We start from the raw sequence: 26,797 nt of genomic DNA, 5'->3' as shown, positions 1-26,797 counted from the left end.
TTTCTATTTCTCTCTCATTTTCCTGTCCTCTCTGAAATCCATAAAAATATATTTGAAAATAAAAACATAAAAAGAACAAATTACCAAACCCAGCCTATGTAATATGATTTGTTTTAAGTAATAAGCAAAATAAAAATAAGAATGATTAATACTATCCTGGATTCATTGGTCTAATTCCCAAATAAAATAAGTTTAACCAAACTGCAAAATAAAGAATTGATCAGAGAATATCCCTTCTTAGGCACATTTTTTCAGAATATGTGTATCTCTGTATATTTACAATGAAACAATACATTTCTTTAAACCCTCAGCATTCCCAAATTACTGACTTCAAAGTTGGTTTATAAAATACAGAATTAAAAATATAACTTAAAAATGGATTTTGAATATACAATTTCAAGTCAGTTACTCTTCCCCTCTTCCATCAGATTTTAATTCCCAAGAGTTTTGCATTATCAGTAAAGTCAACTAAGGTAATGACTGATTTGAAAAGATAGGTTACAGATGTATTTTCATTTCATATTTTCCAAGGACTGTGCATCAGATATTTTGTGGAAAGAATACCTCAGAAAACAATGTAATTGTCTAAAATAGTTTAGGTAATTATTTACTTTGCCTAAAACAGAAAGTGATCTATTTTAAATGTGTGCCCAAATGTGAAAGGTAAAGTACATATACTTTGATAAGGAGAGGGGCCGAAACCGGTTTGGCTCAGTGGATAGAACCTCAGCCTGCGGACTGAAAGGTCCCGGGTTCAATTCCGGTCAAGGGCATGTACCTTGGTTGAGGGTTCATCCCCAGTAAGGGGTGTGCAAGAGGCAGCTGATTGATGATTCTCTCTCATCAATGTTTCTAGCTCTCTATCCCTCTCCTTTCCTCTTTGTAAAAAATCAATAAAATATATATACTTTTAAAAAGATAAGGAGAGGGAAGGAAAGAATGGAAAAGATCCAGTAATGGCTCAATGTTCCACAGGAAGAGCTTTGATCAATATACTTAAACAGTTTCACTGAATTTCTTTTTGTTTTTCCACTGAACTTCTTGTAACTGCTGATATTTAACCATTTTTAACTATAAAACAGCAATTTCATATGTTAATCTAACCAGTTTCCCCTCCCATTTTCCTTTTCTAGAACAGTAGGTTCCAATTTTGAAATATATTAAATTCAATGAGCCTACCATCAACACCCTCCATGAATTAGCTACAACCTCTTCTGTCACTGCTTTCCAGCTCTCCCCCACGTTACTTTCTACTTTATTTCAACCTCCTTATCTTTATTCTTCATCCCTGACCTTTACATACGAAAAAATCTCCAGCCTTTGCACGATACTTTCAGCATCCGGTTAAGATGCATCTGCTTCAAAAAGAGTCTTTCCTGATAAACCCAACCTACCTTTAAACATCTATAATATAGGTTGTCAGAAGTATGACAAATACTTAAGTATTCAATTTACACTAAACCACAGAAAATTATCTGGTCTTGCCTTCCAGGAGATGAATTTCTAAGGCATCTAACAAGGATATATTTAGATTTAACAGATGTTCAGAAAAAGATGTTCTTCGCACCCTTAAGGACCCTATTTTATGTCTATATCTCATGCTATAATTTAAACTAATTTCCTTCTGCTTTCAGTTCCTTGACCTTACATGCATGAAGAATTTGCTAAAATTCATTTGCTGGGGTTAGAGAATAAATGCTTTTCATCTTTCTCCTATTAAAAACATTTAGAAACTTAAATATTTAAGAAAACTTTCTATTTCCTTTAACCTTTTCTCATATTTTGCTATGAATGATTTGAACATTCATTTACTAGAGCTATTCTAATATTTGACTATTGTTCTAATGTATGGAAACTATCATAGGATGCAATATTCTAAAAAATTATGAATTAATATAAAGCATGGCAAAAAAAAAAAAAGGAATATTTTCAAATCTACTATGTAAATTCTATTAGGATATTCTCTCATCTTTAGTTAGCAGCAGAGACACTTTCCAGATTACAACTTGCCTGGGGTCAAGTAATAGTTCCCACGTATTTCTCTGCTGTATTGATTCCTGGAAGGTATCATATCTGCCTAGTAGCATTTATTTAACTCCTCCGGTGGTATCATAAAAAGATATTTGATCTTTGTCCTTCATTCCTGGCAAACAGCTCGTAAAACTTTTGGACTATCCGGAATGATAAAGGTTATAGGTGCATCTTTTAATAAAGTGACTTTTAATGTGGCGACTCATGGCAGGCCCCAGATAACTTGGTCATTAGGAAGACCACGCCTTGATTAGAAGTTGGAACTTTCAGCCTCACCCCTCAGAGAGAGAGGAGAGAGGGGCTGGAAATTATGGCCAATGGCAAATGTTGTCATAACCATTCCTACATAATGGAACATACATAAAAACTTACAAAAGATGGGGTTCAGAGAGCTTCCTGGTTGATGCTGGAAGAGTGGCATACACAGAGATTCCTCATCCCATACCTGACTCATGTATCTCTTCCATTTGGCCGTTCCTGCATTGTATCCTTTATAATAAACTGGTAGCAGTATGTAATAGGCTTTCCCAAGTTTTGTGAGTCATTCTACAATTTATCAAACCCTTGGAGGAGTGTTATGAGAGCCCCTGACTGCAACCAAGTCAAACAGAAGTATGGGTAACCTGGGAACCCGATACTTGGCATAGGAATCAGAAGCAACAGCACTTTTGTGATTAAGTCTATGCCCTGAAACCTATGGACTCTGAGCTAACTCTGTCAGGTAAGGTAAAAACTGAATTGAACAGTAGGACACCCACTAATGTCTGCAGAACATTGGTTGGTGTCAGGAGAAAATATTACTTCTCACCTCCCATGTGCCAAGCACAGTGCTTCATATATAATATCTCTAATCTTCACACCAACCCTACAAAGTTAGTATTATCACCACCTCCACTCCATTAAAGGTCCTGAGAGGTCACTGGACATGCTCACGGGAAACCCTAACAGGTTAGACTCTGGAGGTTTGTTCTTCCTACCGTATCCCTGTTTCTCCTTGTTTTTGTAAATATTCTAATGTTACTTAATATGTTTTATCTTGTACATTTTAATGTTAAGTTGTTCTTTAAAGCTTATCTCTTTATTATTTAAATCTAACAGAAACTGACTTCAAAATATTATAAATATAAATAATAAATCATTTTTTAAGATGAAAGAAAATACACATGAAGTAGGAGATGATTTTAACATAAGAAATGGAATTGGCCAGTCTAACTTTAATTATAACTGACATTTCTGTCAAAGAAATCCAATAGAAAGCTTTATGGTACCAAAGACTTTAATGTGAACATTCAGAATAACATTCATAATTCTGTTACCTGCCGGAGCTGGAAGATTCCTCCTGTAGGCACATCCTTTGCAGAAATTACTTCTACGGGGCAGTATTCACCATTCTCATTCTGTTCCAAGATCTGAACCCAGAATTCCATTTTCCTGGTGACTTCACTCCATCTAGGAAATAGTTGAAATTCTTGGAAAATCATACATTTCTATTTCAGTACAAGCAGCTTAGGCTCCTACATGAGATTTAACAATGATAATGACCTCCAAACAGAGTAGTGAAATAGAATGATCTGTAGCTCAATGAGTAATATGCAAGTACATATTGGCAAATATAAATGGAAGCAAAGTTAAACAAATAGTATCAGAACTAAGACTAAAACTTTCAGGGGTCATTTCCATAGTTCATTACTAGAGGAGTTTCTCTGAACTAGAGGAGTTTCTAGAACACCAGAACCAGAAATGGCTCTTTTATTTCATTCAGAAAGATATGATGCCCAGCCGGTGCGGCTCCGTGTTTAAGTATCAACCTATCAATCAGGATTATCATGGTTCGATTCCCTGTCAGAGCACATGCCCAGATTTTGACTTGATACTCAGTAGGAGGTGTTGCAAGAGGGAGCCAATCAATGATTCTCTCATCATCTATGCTTCTATCTCTCTCCCTCTTCCTTCCTCTATGAAATCAATAAAAAAATATATACATATATTTAAAAAATAAAAAGGTATGATAACTACAAATCTATTTCAGTGATTATTTAAAAATCTAAACATTGTAACCAGTGGGACAGGAGCAAGTACAATGATTATCTTTTCATAAGTAGATAAATATAGGCTTTAGGAATTTGACAAGTATCTTTGCTCACATAAAAAAGAGAATCAGGAAAAAAAACAAAAACAAAAAAACCCCTCAATGTCTATTGTAGAATTTGCTAAAACTTTCTAACTGCAAAATAAGAACATCTGGTTTTCATTTAAAAATAGATCAAAAGTACAAATATATGTGCTCTTTCAGTCATTTCCTTTTAACGCCCTTTTTTTTTTTTTTTTAACTCTTCTTTTAAAATCCTGGTCAACAAATAAGCCTGCCTACTCCCATCACTGATGCCATGTGAAAAGAATGTTGAGCTAAGGAAAAATAAGTAAACTTGAATTCTAGAACATATCTTGATCCCTTTTCTCTACAATTGATTAATTGGAGTAATTCATAATAAGCTATCCATTCTCCAAAAATGTAGTATTTCACTCTGTATACTTAACTACCCATATATTTAACTTCCTTCTATCTTCCTCTAAAAAAGTTTAATTGGGCTATTAATGACCTGGCAACACCACCATCTGTTACTAGTGATAATGCCCAGGAAAGGACAACCTTTATAAATGGCAGTATTTAATCTCTGGCAATTTGTAAAAATTGTAAGTGGAAAATTAGATGGATCTTCAAAATTCACCTGTCCCGAAGACTACGTGTTTTTGCTTGAATAATCCCCAAATCCCACAGGGCTGGGTTTTTCCGTGGGTCGGTCATCTTATGGCCATATATTTCAATTGCCAGTGCCCCTTCTGAAAGGTGCTCTAGAAAGTCTTCAGTGATGTTAACAGAAAACTCCTAAAAAAAAAAAATCACAGAAGAAGAAACACTTTCTGTTTACCTTATGATAACTTGTACCATATACTTCATGAAGAAGAAAAATAGAAAAGACTATTTTAGTTATAGAACAGAACTGCTGTTTATATTACATCCATAATGAATTCTCAGATGGTCTAAGGTTCTTGATGTTAAAAATGATACCTCTAATTTAAAAAAAAAATGTTTCACCTTGAAAATCTATTATGAAAGACCAGCATTGTATTCTGTTTTGTTAGCAATACTTTGAGAGCAATTTTAAAAAGTATAAACAATTATATTAAGAATTATAATATAACAAAAAAGAATTATAACAATGACCTATGATGTCTTTATAAAAGAGTGTAGCTGTGTGTTGGAAAAATATTTTTCCCAATTTTTAGGAAGTTATCTCCAATAATAGAAAAGAAAAAATGATCATCAGTACAAAAAAACAAATCACCTACATTTAAAAAAAAAATTCTCCCACCCTGTCCATCTTTACACATGTATTTAAGACAGCATTTTGCAATAGTTAGGATTAAGTGCTAAAAACCGTTTATGTGTAAAAGTGATAGAATCTCCTTCTCTTTCTCTCTCTCTCTCTCTCTCTCTCTCTCTCTCTCTCTCTCTCTCTCTCTCTCTTTTTAAATATATTTTATTGATTTTTTACAGAGAGGAAGGGAGAGAGATAGAGAGCCAGAAATGTCGATGAGAGAGAAACATCAACCAGCCGCTTCCTGCACACCCCCCACCGGGGATGTGCCTGCAACCAACGCACATGCCCTTTACCAGAATCGAACCCGGGACCCTCCAGTCCGCAGACCGACACTCTACCACTGAGCCAAACCAGCTTCGGCTCTTTCACTCTCTCTTGATCTTAATCTTAATACACTAAAGGTATTTCTACATTTTAAATACTAATTAGAGATTTCTCTCTTGAAAAAAAATAGATAGGTCAATTGTGCCACAGTAGAAAAAAGGGATCTAAAATCTGACATTCCCAGCTCTGCTGGTTACCAGCCATGGGCAAACTGGTCTCTCTGAATGGCTTCTTCTGCTGTAAAAAAGCACCTCATCAAATATAACGGTGGAAAAGGTCAAATGAGAGAATAATATCAGTGCCTAGTAGAGCACTGGGTACTCAATAAAGTTAGTTCTTGTCTCTTTTCTGTCTTTACTTTTCTTTAAAACACTGGTGTCTTAGCCTTTTTAGATGATAATTTCTCCAATCTATAATAATAAAAGCGTAATATGCAAAACAACCGAATGGCCAAACAGTGGAATGGCCATCTAGACAACCTTTTGGAATGACCAGTGGGTGGAGGGGGACAGGGCCATGAGGCAGGCAGGGCAGTGAGGGCTGAGAGACAGCCTACACGGCCGGGGCTGCGAGGCAGCAGCTGATGCAGCCAGGGTGCAAGGGTAGGCCCTTGCACAAATTTCATGCATTGGACCTCTAGTAATTTCTCTATATAAAGAAGTAATTTGCAAATAAGGCTGGGAATCCACAACGGGTCACAACCAGACAAGAGAAGGTTGGGTGCGCAGATGAGGCCTGGAGCAGAAATGAGACAGAGGCAGGGGGTCCTGCTCAAGCAGGCACGGCGACTCGGGCGGCCCTGGAGTGGACACAGGCAGGGAGGCCAGCGCTGCATGGTGCTGGGCTCACGGCAGCTATGGGCTCAGGTAGCCATGAGTCCCAGCAGCTGCGAGGGCAGGGCTCATGGCAGGAATGGGCTCAGGCAGCTTGGGCTCAGGCAACCATGAACCCTGGAGGCTGAGAGTCCCGGGGCTCATGGCAGGCATGCGCTCACGGCAACTGTGGGCTCAGGCAGCCATGAGCCCTGGTGGTTGCAAGGCCCGGGGCTCAGGCCTTGTAACTCTTGCAGCTGTCAGTGGCAGCAGTGGCAGCAGTGGCGGCAGCAGCAGCAGCAGCAGCAGCAGCAGGATGATGGGGGTGATGTCTTCCCTGATCAACCTGGCCACCTCCCTCAGAGAGTCCAAACTGTGGCTTAGCTGTCAGTAGGACATCCCGTGAGGGCTCCAAGACTGTGAGAGGGAGCAGGACAGGCTGAGGGGCACCCCCTCCAGTGCACAAATTTTTGTGCACCGGGCCTCTAGTCTAATATAAAAACTGGATTCTTTTTGGAGAAGAGCACACATGTACACACACATATGTAAGTGTGTATGTGTGTATGTATTCACACAAAAGTTAACTTTTGATTATGGAGGAATTAACTGCATTGACACTGTGGTTTAGTTTTGGTTTTCCCCCAGCTTTACTGAGATATAAATGACATATAGCATTGTGTAAGTCTAAGGTGTGTAATGTACTGATAACACATCATATTTTTTATATAGCACCATTCTAGGAATTTCTGATCTAAGACACATATCGGTACCAAATTATTCAACTTAATAAGGTTCATTTTCTTGTTTTGTGTCTATCTGAGTAATTAAATGTTGACCAAGTCTGGAAGACACACTTACTTTGCAATGATCAAAGACAACCATGCACTGAGGCTGCTTGCTGACAGGAGAGGATGAAGTGTCCACTTCCGGTGCGACCATTACTGGCTCCTGTTGATCCCAAAAGTTGTACTTGCAGAATACAAAGTGGGACAGATGCTGTGGCAACCCAGTGGCTTGGAGTATTTTAACCTGAAAGAAAAGGAAGGTTCTTTTAGTTTTTAACTCAAAGAGTTTCAAGAAATACTTAGTCAGGGATGTGGATTCCAGTCCTGTCACTAACTGTTGGTTTATGTTGACCAAATCCCATTCATTCTAGACTGTACTTCTGCCCTAGTCATATTTAGCAAGAGGTTGACAAGGGTAACAAAGGTAACAACCTTGACTATAAAGTTGGATGTTTTAAAGCATTTACAGACTGATGAAAAACATTTAAATTCTAATGTATTATAACATCATCATAATCATCCTATCCTAATATATAAAAAGCCAGGGGCTGTCACAACCAAAACAATAGGACAGATGATCAAACACAGGCTGCCTGGGGTGACAAGGTTGGCAGGGGGGTTAATGAGGGATGATCAAATGACTGAACAGCAAGCTGCCTGGGGCGATCAGGCTAGCTGGGGTGGGGGCAGTTGGGGGTGACTAGGCTGGCAGGGGGAGGCAGTAGGGGGAACAAGGCTGGCGGGGGCTGGCAATTAGGATGACCAGGTCACCAGAGGGGGTAAGTTAGGAGCAATCAGGCCGGCAGGCAGAAATGGTTAGGGGTGATTAGCCTGGCAGGGGGAGGGTAGTTAGGGGCAATCAGGCAGGCAGGTAGTTGAGCAATTAGGAGCCAGCAGTCCCAGATTATGAGAGGGATTTTTTTTATGCTGATTTAATTGGCAGTCAGACATCCCATGAGGGGTCCCAGATTGGAGAGGGTGCAGGCTGGGCTGAGGCGCCCCGCCACTCCCGCCCCCCGTGCATAAAGTTTGTGTACGGGCCTCTAGGATTAACAATAATAAACTCAAAAGAAAGAAGCTCTCGCCGAAACCGGTTTGGCTCAGTGGATAGAGCGTCAGCCTGCGGACTGAAAGATTCCGGGTTCGATTCTGGTCAAGGGCATGTACCTTTGTTGCGGGCACATCCCCAGTAGGGGGTGTGCAGGAGGCAGCTGATGGATGTTTCTGACTCTCTATCCCTCTCCCTTCCTCTCTGTAAGAAAAAAAAAATCAATTTTTTTTTTTTTTAAAGAAGCAGCTCTCAAACATCAACACCATTCTGTGATACAAATTTGGTTAATGAATACATCATAATAACACAGAATTATAAAGAATAATGAAGAATGTATATGTGCCAATAAGCAAAAAAATCATTTACTTGATACTTTAAAGTTTGTTTCTTTTTAACAAGGTTCTAAGTAGACTATTACATGTGACTAGAGCATTTTGGGGAAAACTCTAAAGGCCTCATGAATGTAAAGTTTAGAGATCTGGAGGGGTAAACAGTGGAGATTAAAGAAATGCCAATAACAGATTTTAAAGAAGCCAAATATTCTAAATATTTCTTTTGACAGCTAGCATCAAATTGATTTTTTTAAGCGGAAGTTTTTGTGTTAAGTTGTAATATTCTAATACTCCTCCAATTATGAAGGAAACTAAATCCTAAAATTAATTAAGTGAAATTAAATTCTGATTTTATAACTGATTAGGCCAACTTTCATATGACTAAGCATTTATTTACTCTTCACCTGGTCTCTTCCTTGCATGTTGTAGGATGTACTCTATCTCCAGTAAATAAATTTAACAAAAGTAGATCTGAATATGTGTGAGAAGTTGATGTAGTTCAGCAAACACAAATAAAATAGTCTTAGCACTTGAGGAAGTCTTAATGCCACATAAAATCTTACAAGGCAAATGACTTTATTTTCTTCTATACCAGGTCCATAATGGCTGAGCAGTAAAGGGAAACTCCTGTTATTATCCATATTTTCCTGTGACTGCAACAAGAGTTTGAAAATCTAGATGGTAATTCCCTGACAGGCTATGAAAGATGAATTGACTAATACATTACATTCATCAGAACCAAATACGGCAATCTGAATTCAGCAATTACTTTTTCCTTAAATTTTAAAAACTATCACTTTTTTATTAAGTGTTAAAAGTGATTATTATATTCTTTAAGTTGAGGCAATGTGGTATTTGGGAAAATTGTAAGATTTTGGAGTATATAGATCCAAATAAAAATCTCTGCCACTTATTAGCTTCCGTTTTTGAGCAAATTACTTTTAAAATTACATTTTAGTTTCCTTAGGCTTAGTTTTTCTCCTAAGTATAACAGGATAGCTAGCTAATGATACTATTATAGTGTGAGGAATGACCATTACCAATGAAATGAAATGAATGAAAAGGCTTTGAGTGAATAGATGTTCAATATGTACCTCCCTGTGATTGAATTCCACCTGAAAGCTTTTTTTTTTTAGATATCAATCTCAGTTTTGGGGTTAAAATAAATAAGCAAACAAGGTTTTATACACTAAACTTTTCCCTACAGGCAATTTCTTGGGAATGAGACTGCCAGGAATGAAGAACAACAGGATATAACAGAATGAGGAATATCCAGAAATAGGTTTGGGGTTCTTTTACAGTTTTAGTTTTTGCCTACAGAAACCAAAAGTCACCACAAGGTGTCAGGATACCACAGACTTCAATCAGCTCACCTCTGCTCAAGATACTGGAGTCCAACAATGTCAGAAGACATTGATGTGGTTTAGAATTTTAAGATACACTAATTGTATCTAATGCAACTGAAAATGTCAATATGTCAATATGTAAAAACTTTCTTTCACCCCAGAAAAATAAACCCAGGCTTTTTTTATGGGCTGGCGACACTCACTTTACCCATGCAATAAAAGTGTCCCCAGACAGGTTTGGTTTGTTTTTTTCTAATAATATTTTGTTTGCTATCACTTAGTTTATTTGTCTTCCTCCTTTTATACAAAAGGCTATTATATGCTCATAATATGTTCTCTAAATACCACTTTCAATTAAAAGGAATCAGGTTCCCTGGAGAAATGTCTAATTCCAGGTCTAGAAGAAGAAATGTACAGGATGAGACCAGAATATTCATCGTACCTGAACGCAAGAAAGCTAGCAGAGTTTATGAGGGTTAAGGTTGTGTCAAAGGACAGGCCAAAGATGGGATCATCTGAACTTCAATGGACACATCAAATATATTTAAAACTAAAAGTTCATAATGATATTAAAACTAAAATCAAAAAGAAATTTCCTTGGCTGCTTTTGGATATTAGTAGGAAAATCCTTATTATGTTGAAAATCTAAGTAATGAGAGAAACTGGGATATTTACCATAGCAAAATAGTTGATAATAGAAAGATTCTCTCTATAGAAGTATTCCAGCTAATAACTGAAGGAAAAATAGAATTATAGCATCATTTTTTTTTCTAATACCTAATGAAATGTCTAGGTAATGAACACTAATGATCGCTTACCACCTTGAAAGAGAACCAGACATAATGTGCCTTCTAAAAAAAAAAATAATGAAGTATCTTCTCTACTCCTCTCCCTATACATTGTCTGTATATCTACATAGCAATTAATGAAAAACACAGCATAACATGTTAAATAATACCAATTGGTAAAATGAAGACTTTGAGAAAATATAATAGCCCATTTTCTAAAATAAATTGTAGGATAAGAAAGAATGAGAGACAAAAAGAAGCAGAGAGGAAGAATACCCACAAGTGACTGAGCCTAAAGATTAAGACAGACTTCAGAGACATGTCAACTAAGACAATCAAAAAAACTGACTGAACAGTTAGTGATATTTAAGAAAGCATTCATTTTTTATTATATTTTAGTTTTATTTGATCTTTTTAAGTACTCTTTTTTGTTGTTGTTGTGTTAATCCTCCCTAAGGATATTTTTTCATTGATTTTTAGAGAGAGTGGAAGCAAAAGGGAGAGATAGAGAGAGAGAAACATTCATGTGAGAGAGACACATTGATTGGCTGCCTCCTATATGTGCCCCAACGAAGACCTGGGATCAAGCTTCCATGCAGGTATGTGCCCTTCACTGGAATGGAACCTGGGCCCTCAGTCCATGGGTAGATGCTATATCCACTGAGCCAAACTGGCTAGGGCAAGTACTCTTCTTTTGGAGATTCTAAACTGTTTATAGGCTAGAGGCCTGGTACACAAAAATCTATGCATGGGTAGGGTTCCTAGGCCTGGCCAATGATCAGGTCCAATCTGTGAGGTGAATGGCAGGGTGATTGGGGACCCCCACTGGCAACCACTTTGGCTGGCCTGGCACAGCCCGCTGGCCTGGCACAGCCCGCTCGCCAGACACAGCCCCTGCATGCCACTGGTTGGGGCCTGCAGGCTGGAGGCAGCTCCTGCACTGAGTGTCTGCCCTCTAGTGGTCAGTGTGCATCAAAGCGACCAATCGATCTGCTAGTCATTAAGCAGTTTCAATTACCTCTCCTCTGGTAGCTTTTATTATATAGGATGAAATATGATGTTTGGAATTGCTTAAAAATAATTCAAAGGAAGGAGTCAGTGCAGGAGTGGCTTAGGTGTATGATTGGAACAAGACTGACCATGAGTTGATAATTGTCCAGGGAGGATGACTGAGGATCAATAACACTTTTTCTCACTACTTTTATGTTTGATATCTTTCACTAAAAAAAAAAATCTTCAGATTTTTAAACTTAAGTTTTTTTTAAAAAGCTTGTTACCCAGAACATACTACTTCTTAAGAGTGATAAAGATAAATTTTCCAAATGAGATAGTATCCTTTGTGTTACTTTACTAATGGTAAACTCACACAGTTGATCTTTCACACAGCTGCATTTACTGGTTCATCGCCTTTAAAATGGGCCATACTGCCGAAACTAGTTTGGCTCAGTGGATGGAGTGTCGGTCTGCGAACTGAAAGATCCCAGGTTCGATTCCAGTCAAGGACATGCACATTGGTTGTGGGCATATCCCCATTAGGGGGTGTGCAGGAGGCAGCTGGTCGATGTTTCTCTCTCATCGATGTTTCTAGCTCTCTATCCCTCTCCCTTCCTCAATGTAAAAAATTAATAAAATATATTTAAATAAATAAGTAAAATAAAATGGGCCATATGGAGTCATCAAGCCTATGTCTCCATCTTTGATAATCCTATAACCTTAAAGGAGATGGTAGCAAAACAAGTACAGTACAATAAAGAGTAACTTTTTAGGGAATTAAGAATCTCCTGCTAATCCTGAAGCAACTGACTTAAAACATATGAGGCCTTCTTAATATATACAAAGATCTACAGAAAGTAGCCCAACTTCCCATGCTTGACAGCTAATGCCTACTTTCAATATCAACTTCCATCCTAGAAACATGTGCTAAGACCCAGGACTGGACACAGGATAGATTATGAAGAGTTCAGGTCAGGCTTTTTCTACTTCACATTTGAATGGTCTTGTACACTGTTCCAATGTCCCTTGCTAATTTCTCTTCCTTAGAAACCTTTTTAACTGCTTTCTCTATGATTCTTAAGCAATGGCAGGATGGCCCACTGGAGTAGATTTGGAAATGTCTGAAGGGATTTTTCCCCCCATTGTCATGAGTGACAGAGGTGGGACTACCTCTGCTGACTGTGAGGACAAGAATGTGATAACCTACCTAAAATCTACCGAGCAATTGCCCATAAAAATACCATAACTACTTCTGGGGTAAGAGTTATACATAGCACACTCTCCTTCAAGTTCACTTGGAATCTCATTTTTCCAGAAAATTTCCTCAGACCTTACTATCAGAATCAATTACCTCTCCTCTGTGTCCCAGAATGTCTGGCCTACCTCCCTCAGAGCACCAGCGTTACACAACATTAGAGTCTAATTGCAAGTCCTTTTCTTCCTGCTCTTCCCATGCATGCCATTCATGGGCTATGTGTTGAGTGTTATCTGTCAGACATTGTGCCAGGCACTACAGATATAAAGATGAACAAGACAGGATTCCAACTCTCAAGGACCACTCTGTGTAGTTCATGCCTATGTGTAAGGGCCTCTACTCTATCATAAAATACTAAATACTAAAGATTTACTTCACTATAGCTATTTTCAAAATTTGAAAAAGAACACAATATTTATCATCCTCAATTTAACACCTACAATCCTCAAAATCCATCACACTTATCCTACTTGTAAATGAAATGGGGACTTACCATGCATGTGAGTTTGTTCTCATGGGTCTCCTTATCAAAGGAGGTATCTGCAGCATCATCTCCTCCAGCAATCCTTTCCGCAATGTCACCACTGATCCGCATCACCTCGACATGCAGCCGACCTGCCACCTGCAACAATGAGGAAAAAGCAGGTCCTTTTTCCAGAGTTTGTTATTTCTTCTGCTTTAAAGTCAAGTGGTTAGGTTACTGGTAAATGAGAATTTAGAAGCCTAGCTTCTAATAGTTCCTTTTTTCCAAAGTACTTGGAATAATCATCATAAGGCAGTATAAAAACACAGGTATTGCTTGTTATTATTGACAAAAAAATGTAACTATATATTATCAATACTCTACTGTTCAGTGAACCATTCTCTGCAGGATAAAGGCATGCATATGACACTAACCTCTCCTTTCTGGTTGACAATTGGTACAGCATATTGTAACTTCACATCGTAGAAGAGGGACTCAAGGAAGACATTCGCCACCCCAATGAGACTGTGATTTTCCTGCTCATCATAGAATGGATCAGCACGTTTGAAGTAAGATCGTATTACCTTCAAAAAGATTCAGAACATACAACCTCAGAAAATCTACTAAAATAAAATGAATTCAACCCACCACTTTTAATGCACTCTAATAAGTCATTAAACTCAGCTGAAGTATAGCACTGTATTGTGCTTACTCTCTCCTCTCCCCATTCCTATTTTAGAATAAATGATCAGCATTCTTCACCCTTGAGAGGGCAATCCCCATATTGCAATCCCCATAACTTTTCTTTCTTTTTTAATTTTAAAAATTTATTTTTTAACAACAATTGACATACAATACTATTAGTTTTAGGTATATAGCATAGTGTACCTTATGTACCTTATGAAGTGATCACTCCAATCACTCTAGTACCCATCTAATACCATACACAGTATTATTAACTATATTCCTTATGCTATAATTTACATCCCTGTGACTATGTCATTATTTTTATCATTCCTTCTCCTTTACCTGGAAATCTTGCCATGAAAACATAGAAGACATACACTGACTACAAAAAGAAATAAAATGTATAGGAGAACTCTTCCATTTTTCATTCATATCTATTCTACTTGTTCCTACAAGAATATAAGGTATTGCCGTAACCAGTTTGGCTCAATAGATAGAGCGTTAGCCTGCAGACTGAAGGGTCACGGGTTTGATTCCGATCAAGGGCATGTATCTTGGTTGTGGGCACATCCCCAGTAAGGGATGTGCAGGAGGCAGCTGATTGATGATTCTCTCTCATCGATGTTTCTGGCTCTTTATCTCTCTCCCTTCCTCTCTGTAAAAAATCAATAAAATATATTAAAAAAAAAAAAATGAATATAAGATATGTTGCTAATAATGAGAAGTGACCCATTACAGAAGAGTGGTGTGGTGGGTCTTTTTGTATTTGCTGCTAATGTTGTTTTATTTCTATGTTGAAATAGGAGAGGAACACACAAGAAAACAAAAATGTATTTTAAGAAAAACATCTATAATAATAAAAGCATAATATGCTATTAGACCAGACATCCTTCTGGACAAAGTCAGGGCTAGGAGAGAAGCCCAGGTCCTGGATGCCAGAGGGAAGCCAGTACTCGCAGCTGGGGGAAGGAAGGCCTACTCTTGCACGAATTTCGTGCATTGAGCAAAGTAAAAATTCATTTTTATTGATGACAATTTGGAAAAATAATACCTTTTGAAAAACAAGAAGCTAAGGAATAAAACAACTCTATGCAAACACAGGAGTTTTGAAAATATGTAAAAATATGCTCAATACATCTTTCTCTTTTAAATATGTACAGTATACAGCTGGCCTTAATGAGAAAACTGGCAACTTGAGGGGATGGTACCAGATTCCATATCTATGGCACCTACTTAAGGTCAAGACACCTTCAAAATATGTTCCTAATAGTATTAAGGTATCACTGATGTTCAGTTAACAAAACAAATATTGTAGGAGTATTACCTACAGAGTTAAAGTGTTGAGAAAGGAAAAGAACATGGTCTCTGTACTATATAAATTCACAGTGCAGTCCAGGAGACGGAAACAGTAACACCTACAGAAGTGAGTATGGAACATAAAAAATTCTACCAGAAATCCAGAGGATACAAAATGAGGAAGAGAAAAAAAGAAGATGCCAGGACAATGGGTTATTAAAATTTTTGGTCAACTAAACAACTTAGAGGATTAAAATAAATATCCAATAAATAAGCTTACTATTTTGGAAAAATGAACAATTTTCCCCTAAAATGGGTAGGCTCATTCCAAAATGCTTGGTTCCTTCTCTGAGTACGAGCTAAGTAATTTTTCTCAAATAACTTACTGGAGTATCTTCTTCACACTCCTTCCACTCCTGATAAAGGTCTCTCATGTCCAAAAGCCTGTTGTCCAATTTTTCCAAGGACCAAGTCTGCTTTCCTTTTCCTTTTCTTCTCACCTGGATTGCAGGTTCGCTAAGAAGAGAGCCTCGCTGCAAAGACAGGGAGAGTGACTAAGACACAAAGGTATCCGTAATGAAAGTTCACTCTGAACATTCTATACCTATCAGTCAAGTGTCATCAACCAAACTGAAACAGCTCTCATTCGTTATTCAATTCATTGCAGAGCTTCCCAGAAATCTCAAAGCTTAATATAGTGCCTTTTTATAATTTTAGTGCAACTAAAATTAAAATATTGCAGTCAGATATAAATGTAAATTTAAAACACAAAAGACAAGACCATGTGTAATGGGAGTAAAAATGTTTTATTTGGGCCATCATATGACCACTGAATATCAGTGGGTAGAAGAAGAGTCATAAATATTGAATGGCAGGGGATGTTTTTCTGGGAGGGATGGTTAAGAAAGTATCTCTCACTTTCCAAAAGTTTAAATTTTTCTGAATGGGTAACATCTTTTCTGAACGGGTAACATCATACAAAACACAAAATGTTTACAAGAGTAAACTAAAAAGTATCTTATTTACCCATTTAAAGGCAATAAATTATATCAATTTCTAAATATATATAGTTTACATTTAAAACTAAAACAGTATAGAACAAGACAGAGATGCTAGTTGCACAGTATTGTGAATGCACTAAATGCCACAGATTTATTCACTTTAAAATGGTTGTTATGTGAATTTCACCTAAAAAAAAATTTCATTAAAATTTTTCCAGCTTATAAAAACAATGTGTTTTTAATGTAGAAAAATATTTAAACTTTCTAAAACAACAAAGTAGAAACAAAATGCCCCTGTTCCTCTGTCCCAGAGATATCAATTTATCTAATGTCAATTATCTAATCAAATTTAGATTTATTAGATAAATTTATCAACTTTTCTGTATGTCTACTTAGAACTTTGGAGAATTATGAAATACACCAATAGTGCTCAACATCTTGCCTATAATCATTTCAAAAATAAAAAAATAAATAAAAACAAGAGAAGTTACATAATAAAACAAAGATTTTAAAAATCTGAAGGTAAAAAATCACCCTTCTCTCACCTTCAGTAAAGGCGCTTTCACCTTTATTCAGCTGGGTTGGGAATAAATACAAAAGTTTCACTGGTGATTTGTAGGGAGTAGTTTTTCAGGACAACAATAGCAGAACTGGGACTAAATGGCAATGAGCAATATGCATCATGACATAGTCCTGATGCAAATAACTATGACAGGGACTGGAAAAAGAAAAAGAAGAAATTTCTGTCCCTTACCAAAAATAGCCATACATTGGTGGGTACAAAACCAGGAGTAAGCCGAAACCGTTTTGGCTCAGTGGACAGAGCGTTGGTCTGCGGACTGAAAGATCCCAGCTTCGATTCTGGTCAAGGGCATGTACCTTGGTTGCTGGCACATCCCCGGTAGGGGGTGTGCAGGAGGCAGCTGGTCAATGTTTCTCTCTCATCAATGTTTCTAGCTCTCTATCCCTCTCATTTCCTCTCTGTAAAAAATCAATAAAATATATTTTAAAAAACAAAAACAAAAAAACAGGAGTAAAGATTAGAAAAAAACAGCATCATAGCATGAACAGGACATTAAATAAAATAAAAAATTTTCAAGTCCAGCCCTGACCGGTTTGGCTCAGTGGATAGAGCATCGGTCTACAGACTGAAAGGTCCCAGGTTCAATTCCGGTCAAGAGCATGTACCTTGGTTGCGGGCACATCCCCAGTGGGAGGTATGCAGGAGGCAGCTGATTGATGTTTCTCTCTCATCAGTGTTTCTAACTCTGTCCCTCTCTCTTCCTCTATGTAAAAAAATTTATATATATATATATATATATATATATATATATTTATTTATTTATTTATTTATTTATTTATTTATTTATTTTTTAAGAATTTTCAAGTACAAAAAAGGTTTGTTGGATAAAAACATGCAAGACCCAGCCTAGGGAGACTATCTCCTTAAGAAATACTTCCTTGTTCAATTCCTCTTTCTAGCTGAAATCTGAAAATGCTAATCTATTAAATAAATAATAGAGGGGATTGGTATCCATTTATTAATAACTAGAGGCCCGGTGCACAAATTCATGCACTGATGGGGTTACTCAATCTGGTCTGTGCCCTCTCACAATCCGGGACCCCTCGGGGGATGTTGGATAGCCTGTTTGGACCTGATCCCCGCAGGCCCAATCCAGACAGAAGACAGAAGGGCCCGATCCAAATAGGAAGCAGCCTGATCCCTGATCCTATGCATTGAGAATCTGTCCCCTGGTGGTCAGTGTGTATCATAGCATTATAGCAACTGGTTGGCCAGTCATTCGGTCACTTAGGCTTTTTTATATACACACACACACACACACACACACACACACACACACACACATTTTTTTTTTAATCTGTGAATTACAACTGCACCCATGGTTTGTCCTACAAATACCAACAAGCAAAATAAAGTTCTAACAAAAAACAGAGGAGGACAAGTGTAAAAAGATCTGGATTGTGGAGGTAAAGATAGGGATGAGGCCAAACACACTGGTATTTAAATAAACACGAGTGAAATATAAAGCAGCTTTATTCAACAATATCTATTTTTTCCATTAATGGCTACCTCACCTTCCTGTTGGCATCGAGGCTGGAGGCTAGAATCTGTAGGGTTACTTTATACTCTGTTCTTTTATCCAGTTCTTCTGCAATGTAATTAGCTTCTCTCACCAACAGATTGGCTTTAACAATTTGTTCCCTTAGCCTCATCAGGCTGTTATTCAGTGTTGCTTCTCTTTAAAAAAAATAGAGGGAGGGAGAGATAACCAACAAGCAGCACATGAGAATATTATACAGTGCATGACATGTTAATGCCAAACTGCCAACCAAGCTTTACAACTGTCTTTCGCACACAGGGAATATATCACTGACACCGACCCATGCATGCGCTTGTATCTGGGCTATGTTATAAGCACTGGCTCTCTCTCGTGTAACACACAGGCCCTAGGATAGGGCACTGCTTCCAAAACTTGACTGTGTATAAATCAACCAAGGATCTTGATAAACTGAAGATGTTGACTCAGTAGGTCTGTGGAGGGGCCTGAAATGCCCTATTTCTATCCATCTCTAGGTGACAGAGATGTTGCCTGTCTGCAGACCAAACACTGGATAGCAAGAGGTTAGTTAAGTACAGTCTGTAACCACGAATAAGACATTTTAGAGCAACACTAATTAGCCAGTATAGAGATCAAACTTGCAATCTGAATCTCATTAGCACCATGCTTTACCTACCTGAGCTAATCAGTCCAGATAACCACCTTTCTTTTTTTTTTTTCCTTTTTTTAAAAAGCATCTACCCAAGCTCCAGAACCTAAAGTATAATACAATATTAGAGTGTAATTCCTAAACACAAATACTTGTTTATTTACATCCAAAAGCCATACAAACTAAAAATAGGGCAGCACCAAACATGGGCAGCTTTAAATAAGTCAATATAAATTGACAATTTCCCTTTTTTTCTTCCAAAAATGAAAGAATAACAAGATAATGTCAAGTGGTTCTTAGCTGTGCCACTCTCTTCTAATATGATTCTTTCTAAAGTAATATCTATGTTTCCATGTGGTATCTTAACCTAGGTATTATATGCATACAATGAAGGCCCGAGGCACCACCTACCTCTCTTCAGCCCACTGTCTCAATCGCTGCTGAGCGCTGGGGGACTGGAAAGAAAACCTGTCCGAGCTGCGACAGTTTTGTTTCTCAGGAGACAGCCTTCTTCGTAGCTGCTCCAATTCATGTTCATACATAAGTCTCTGGCGCTCTAATGCAGATCGTTTTTCTTCTTCATGCTGTTGTTCTACACTGTTCAGTATTGACTGCATTGGATCTAAACGTGATTTTTTAAAAAGTAAATAATGAATAAAAGGTAAACTATACAACACAATCTATTTCAAGTACTATTCTATACTCAAGGACCAGTGCATGAAATTCACACATGGATGCGGTCCCTAGTCCTTGCGGCGATCTAAGTGTGACCATCTGGTGTGGAAGGACAGGTCCAGCTGACCGCTGGGCAGCACCTGGGTCCCTGGGCCCCCACGTGCCCCCCTCCACCTGAGTCACAGCACTTGAGTCCCCATGCAAAGATCCGGATGCCACGGTCTGAGTGCAGTGTGGCCTCTGGGCGCAAAAAAGCAGGGTGAGCAGCGTGCTCTTTCCTGGTCAGTCTAGCAGACCAGCTCCTGCACGAACCCATGGGGAGCCCGACTGGCCCCTGCAGTTCGGCTGGCTGCAGCCCAGCTCAGCCAGAAGAGGCTGCACAGGTGTGGGGCAGGCTCCTGGCGGGCACCCAGCTCCTGAGCACGGGGGCTTTCCCAGTACACGAGCCCTGGCATCCCAGTGGAGGGGAGCAGGGGGAGTGAGAGTGAGCTTGGTGGACACCCACATTTTCACCACATCTCCATCCCCGTCACCCCTGCCCCTGGGGTAGCCGGTGAGAGGTCACAGCGAGTCACTGACGCCCACCCTGTTCTGCACAGCCCTCTGGTGGTCAGCGCATGTCATAGTGAGTGGTCAAACTCCTGGTCTCCCAGTCAAATTCCCAATTAAATGACAGCCAAGGGGACAATTTGCATATTAGACTTTTATTATATAGGATTGTTGTTTGTCATCCTAATAAAAATAAGATTTTAAAAAAGGGTTTGGAATAAACTTAGCTTTCCTTGCTCTCAATTACTTATCTTCTGTTCTGTCTATCTTCCTTACAGAAGAAGCAGGTCTACATGTTCCACACATAACCTAAGAGACTGTTTAATGCTCCAGAAATCCACTACAGTAATGAGCCAGTGATAATCAAGCTTCAAACCTCAGAAATTCTATCAATGAGAACATAGTTTGCAGAGTTTTGTAGATCAAGGCAGAAAGAATGCAAGTTTTTATAAATATTGTATAATAAATTAAAACCAAAGACAAAAATGGATAGCATAAGGAGAACAACTAAAGAATTCCTTTTTAACATTTAAAGCATCTCAGTTGTAAACATTTTTAACTCTCCAACAACTTTAAAAAAAAACAACACTGAGAACAAAGAAATAATTACCAGAAAAAAGAGGGAGGATGAGTGAAAAGAGGAAGGGGAATATAGTCAATAATACTGTGATAAGTTTACGTGGTGACTAGAATTAGGGGATGTTCACACTGTAACGTGTAAAAATGTTGAATCACCATATTGTACACCAGAAACTAATATAACCAATATAAGATAGTATACCAACTCTACTTAAGTAAAAAAAATTAACTCAATCTAAAAATAGATTCTAAAATGCACAACAGATCTGCTCACCATTATTAGCCAGAGCCTTCATGGTAACTTCCATCTGTGCATATTCATAGTTGAAGTTGATTTCACTGGATACTTCGCTGGAGGAGTCGCCATCTACATCTAGCTGCTCAGAACTGGTATCATTCTTCATGGAGGTATCTTGTTCCTCATCCTCTCGATCTACTTTCTTTTTCTTTTTAGGCAAATTCAATCTGGGGGAAAACAGATCACTCTCAAAATAAAGATACCCACATCATTTCATTTAGTAGCCCTTTGCACACTGGCATTTGCTAGAGGTGATACCATTTTAATATAAGGTGATTACTCAGTTTATATTCAAGTAGTAGAAAGAAAACACACATATTAATGCAAATAATAACAAAAGAGATATGATACAATGCCACACAGCTATTACAAGCTAGAAGAAGTTATGAATGAAACAACATAGGGATACACAAAATTTGTATATTATTAGTTGTGAAGAATAAACTCTGAAAAGATAAAATTAACCAAAGTATGGAGGCTTTGAATACTAAGCCAAGCAATTTATATTTGATTTAATTTGAGAAAAAAATAACTATATTTCCACACACTTTGTACCCCTCTACCCTTTCTTCAATAATCAAAATATCATCTGGCCTACAAGCAAAGGATCTTCATGAATGATAGGAAAAGTCAGTTTGATATTTGAAACACACTGACCAGTTACAGGAAGCGAAACAGATGGGGTTTTAATTTCATACAATATCTAGCTGCTCTTTCTTGCCAACAGAAAACCAGTTTTGTATGAGAAACAATGTGTGCAGTCCCAGGTCTGCACACAGCCAGCCTCTCTCTCAGCCAAGAAGCAAATTCCAGCAAATGAAACCTACGTGGAAGGTTGCTGGGCACTCGGAAAAGACTTTTGGAATGGTGTGGCCATCTTTAGACCATGAAAAATGTTAAGACGATGACAAGACTTCTGCCATGACATTTTAGAGGGCTTAGCCAATGCCAACAGCCATTTTCCTTTGGACTTTCTGTTTTGTCAAAGAAATAAACTATCTATTTTAGTCACTACAGTCAAGTTTGCTGCTATTGCAGCTAAAAGTAATACAATCCCTATTTATAAAATTTTTAATAAACAGCCCTAACCGATTTGGCTCAGTGAATAGAGCATCGGCCTGCGGACTGAGGGGCTAAGGTTCGATTCCAGTCAAGGGCATGTACCTTGGTTGTGGGCACATCCCCAGTAAGAAGTGTGCAGGAGGCAGCTGAATTTATGTTTCTCTTTCATCTATGTTTCTAACTCTCTATCCCTCTCCCTTCTTCTATGTAAAAAATCAATAAAATACATATTTTTAAAAATTTTTAATAAACAACAAAAAAGATAAGCATGTCAGAAAAAAAATTAATGTATTTTTATAGCAGATGGGAAAACAATCATTTTCCACTGAGAAATAAAAAGGAAAAAAATCTGTAAGTAAACCATTTTTTCCTGAGTGTATGGTTCATATGTTTCTTGGGCTACAAGCAAACACCTATACAGCTGGGGCAAAAGTAGGTTTATAGCTGTTACTACAAACCGTTTATTTTTGTATTATTATTTATTATATTATTTTCCATAAGAACAACAGTACACCTACTTTTGCCCTACTATGAATATAGTATATAAATACACCTTTAGAAAATAAGTAAATATTATACACTAAAATATATCATGTTTATGGAGTTATATTCACTTTTCAATATATATTCTTCTATTTCAGAGTACAGATTTCAATAATCCTTTTTAAGAACCATGAATAATGTCATACCTGAAGAAGTGGTTGTTTCCCCATAATATCCTGTCCCCATGGTGTAGCTGTATAGGACTGGACACGGAAGAGCCATTTACAAATGTTCTGTGGGGAGAAGAGGTCAAACATATAAACAACAATTATCACATTTTCTCCTTTTATTTTCCAGGATCACAGAGATCTGGTTACTACAATAGAAAAAATGAATTAATCAGTTTTCCAAAATAAAACCTGCCATTGGTGAATTTTATTATTTATATCTACTCTTTTGCTAATTTACCTAAAATGCTTATGGTACTAGTACAATAATTATCCTCTGTTTTTCAAAGTTCTAAATTTGTTATATAATGTTACAGCCAAAAATAGGAAAATAATGTAGCAATTGAAATAAGTATGTCCAATCTCGTAAATAAAAAAGAAGCCAGTCAACCGAGGAGACGCTAGAAGTAGCTATAGGTATCAGTAATAAGAAATGAGAGCAATGTTAAATTCTTCTATAACTGACGATAGCATAGAAAAATGTTCATATCCTGTCAATACAGTGAAGATTTGTCAAGTCCACCTAACTGTTTACCTTGACAATGGAGTTAAACAGAAGAAATGGGTAGAAGAATATTAAATGAAGAATTTGGAGAGGCCAGGAAGTAAATAGAAAATTATGCATACCGCTATAAAATTGGTATTCTGTAATACCAGTGTCATCATGCCTCTCTCCTGCTGAATAACTCATTTGCTTAGATATAGGGTAAAAGTCAAGTTCTTTTTTAAAAATATATTGATATCAGTCAGGAAGGGAGAGGGAGAGAAAGATACCCCTACTAGGCATGTGGCCTTGACCAGAATTGAACCTGCCACACTTCAGTCTGCAGGATGACATTCCATCCACCCAGCCAAGACAGCTAGGGCTAAAGGTCAAGTTCTTTACCTTAACGTTAAAGGAAGCCCTCTTTATCTCCTCCTTTCCCTCTTCTAGTGAACTATCAACAGAAAACAAACAAACAAACAAACAAAACCTTAGATTCGGTCCACTAAACATGGCTGACTCTTCCTCCAAAGCCAGATTTATACCCATTCTACACACTGAAATAGGGTTCCCATTCTTCTCCATTCCTCCAAATCTTATTCAACCCTCAAAAGCCGTTTGGTTTATACTTCCCACGAAAGGCTGCCATCCAGCCTATAGTACCTTGCTTTCTTTAAATTCCCAAAGCATTTTGCTGGCATTATACTGCTAGATTTTGTTTGTTTTTGAATCAGATTTGTGGTTGTTTCTCTTTTCTGAAAAAATATTTTTTTATTGATTTCAGAGAGGAAGAGAAAGGAAGAGAAAGAAACATTAATGATGAAAGAGGATCATTGATTGGCTGCCTCCTGCATGTCCCTTACTGAGGATCTAGCGGGAAACCCAGGCATGTGCCATGAATCAGGAATTGAACCAGCAACCCTTCAGTACATAGGACTATACCCAGCCAACTGAGTCACACCAGCCAGGGCATAGGTAGGCTTATTTCTTAAAGCTACAGCAGTCCAGCCAGCACGTTAAAAAATTGTGATATATCTACACAATAGAACACTATGCTGTTGTAAAAAAGAAAGAACTCTTACCATTCGCAACAGTATGGATGGACCTAGAGATCATTATGCTAAGCAAAGTAAGCCAGTTGGAGAAAGATAAATATCACAGGATCTCACTCATTTGTGGAATATAATGAACAACATAATAGATCCAGAGATATAGAAGCATTGAACGGACTGTCAAACCTCAGAGGGAAGGCAGGGAAGGGTGCAGGGCAGAGGGGGGTAAGAGATCAACCAAAGGATCTGTATGCACACATATAAGCATAACCAATGGACACAGACAGTAGGGGGGTGAGGGCATGTGCTGGGGGGTGAGTGGCTGAGGAGAGGTCAATGGGGGAAGGGGGAAAAGGAACATATGTCCCCCTTTAAACAATAAAGAATTAAAAATATATTTTAAAACATAAAGAAATGTTTGTTTGTGAATGTTCTTAACAAAGCAGTAAAAATTTTGGCTTGTATGAAATCTTGACTCTTGAGTACACAACTTTTTAAACATAGATGACAAAATGAGAAGTATACAAAAAGCACTGCTTTAATGCATTCCAAAGTATGATGACTGTCTGAGGCAAAGACATATATAAAGTGGTCTTTTGTCAGACATTTTCTTGAAAATAAACAAAGCCAGCCTTTCACTTTGAGGAAAATAACTGACAATACTTGTTGCCAATTGTGAAGTTCAAGCTCTCAAGTGAGTTTTGGAAAACTTGTGTCAACGTCCTGCAACTACAGACCACAGGGATATTCCTATAGTTGAACAAGTTGGGTTTATTACTCATGCAAAGGGAAAAAACATGCCTTAGGAAGCCGGGGGCATCAGTAAGAGGGTGTTGAGGACCTGTTGCAAGATTGGGGCTTTAGCTGGATGATCTGGGAGTGGGTGTAAGGGAGTGGGGGTTCTCTATTCATGGGATGCTGTCAGAAAGCAGGAGTAAATTCTATGATGAGCTATTTTGTTTGTTTTGTTTTTTAATATATTTTATTGATTTCTTACAGAGAGGAAGGGAGAGAGATAGAGAGTTAGAAACATCGATAAGAGAGAAACATCGACCAGCTGCCTCTTGCACACCCCCTACCGGGGATGTGCCCGCAACCAATGTACATGCCCTTGACCGGAATCGAACCTGGGACTTTTCAGTACACTCTACCACTGAGCCAAACCAGTTTCGGCATGATGAGCTATTTTTTAGAAATCTTACCTATATAGGGGAGACTAGAATAAGGAGAAAGTTGTAATGAGTGAAGGAGTGGCTCACATTAGCCAAGAGGAGATGTTTGTTATTTTGTGTGTGGCACAGTGACCTTGTCTTTTGTTTGCACTAAAACAAAATTATTATGTGGCCTGCTTTGTCTTACTTTATTATCACAGAGAATGATCTTGCCTGAGGGTGTATTCTGTACGATTATTTAATAGGAAAATAACATGCCCTAGAGCTGGGAGTGCCAGGCCAGTTTCTGCTCTTTTTTTAATATACTTTTATTGACTTCAGAGAGAAAGGGAGAGACAAAAACATCAATGATGAAGAAAGAATCATTGATAGACTGCCTCCTGCATGCCCCACACTGGGGATCAAGCTCACAACCCAGGCATGTGCCCTGACTGTGAATCGAACTGTGACCTGGTTCATGGGTCAATGCACAACCACTGAGCCATGCCAGCCAGGCTTGTTCTTTCTTTTCCTTTCTCAACTATATCCTTCAGCATGAGCTTGATAGCTTCCCAATAGAGAGACTTTTGAGATGAAATTCATGATGATATTAGTGATTTTTTTAATATCACATGATGAAATAGATCAAAATTCAGAAGATTAATATAAGTCAGTTCATCATCCTATATAATAAAAGGCCAGTGACTGAATGACCAGAACAACCAGTCACCCAGTCACTATGACACACACTGACCACCAGGGTGCAGATGCTCAATGCAGAAGCTGCCCCTGTCAGTGCACTCCCACAGTGGGAGGCTGTTCAGCTGACTGGGATGAGTGGAGTTTCCACAGTGGACTGATCCCCATAGGCCATGCCCCCTCCCAGTGCATGAATTCTATGCACTGGGCCTCTAGTCACCTATAAGTTAGACAGTTATATAACAAGTTAGTTAACAGTTT

General features: G+C 38.1%; 1 protein-coding gene across 2 annotated transcripts in view; it reads right to left on the bottom strand.

Moving 5' to 3' along the window:
• KIF13B (kinesin family member 13B) overlaps positions 1–26,797 on the bottom strand; it is a 185,494-nt gene that overhangs the window by 53,845 nt on the left and 104,852 nt on the right. For both annotated transcript variants that reach the window (XM_045576884.1, XM_036423524.2), the window contains exons 15-24: positions 23,130–23,216; positions 21,355–21,545; positions 19,689–19,899; positions 18,645–18,807; positions 15,933–16,079; positions 13,998–14,147; positions 13,594–13,722; positions 7,409–7,579; positions 4,761–4,918; positions 3,348–3,480 (exon numbers count right to left, since the gene is read on the bottom strand). In XM_045576884.1, coding sequence (XP_045432840.1) covers positions 3,348–3,480; positions 4,761–4,918; positions 7,409–7,579; positions 13,594–13,722; positions 13,998–14,147; positions 15,933–16,079; positions 18,645–18,807; positions 19,689–19,899; positions 21,355–21,545; positions 23,130–23,216 — 1,540 coding nt within the window. The remainder of the gene's footprint in view (positions 1–3,347; positions 3,481–4,760; positions 4,919–7,408; positions 7,580–13,593; positions 13,723–13,997; positions 14,148–15,932; positions 16,080–18,644; positions 18,808–19,688; positions 19,900–21,354; positions 21,546–23,129; positions 23,217–26,797) is intronic.

Source organism: Pipistrellus kuhlii, unplaced genomic scaffold, assembly GCF_014108245.1.
Source record: "Pipistrellus kuhlii isolate mPipKuh1 unplaced genomic scaffold, mPipKuh1.p scaffold_m20_p_8, whole genome shotgun sequence".
NCBI classification, from domain to species: Eukaryota; Metazoa; Chordata; class Mammalia; order Chiroptera; family Vespertilionidae; genus Pipistrellus; species Pipistrellus kuhlii.
The sequence above is the reverse complement of the archived record's forward strand: the minus strand, read 5'-3'. Positions and strand labels throughout refer to the sequence as shown.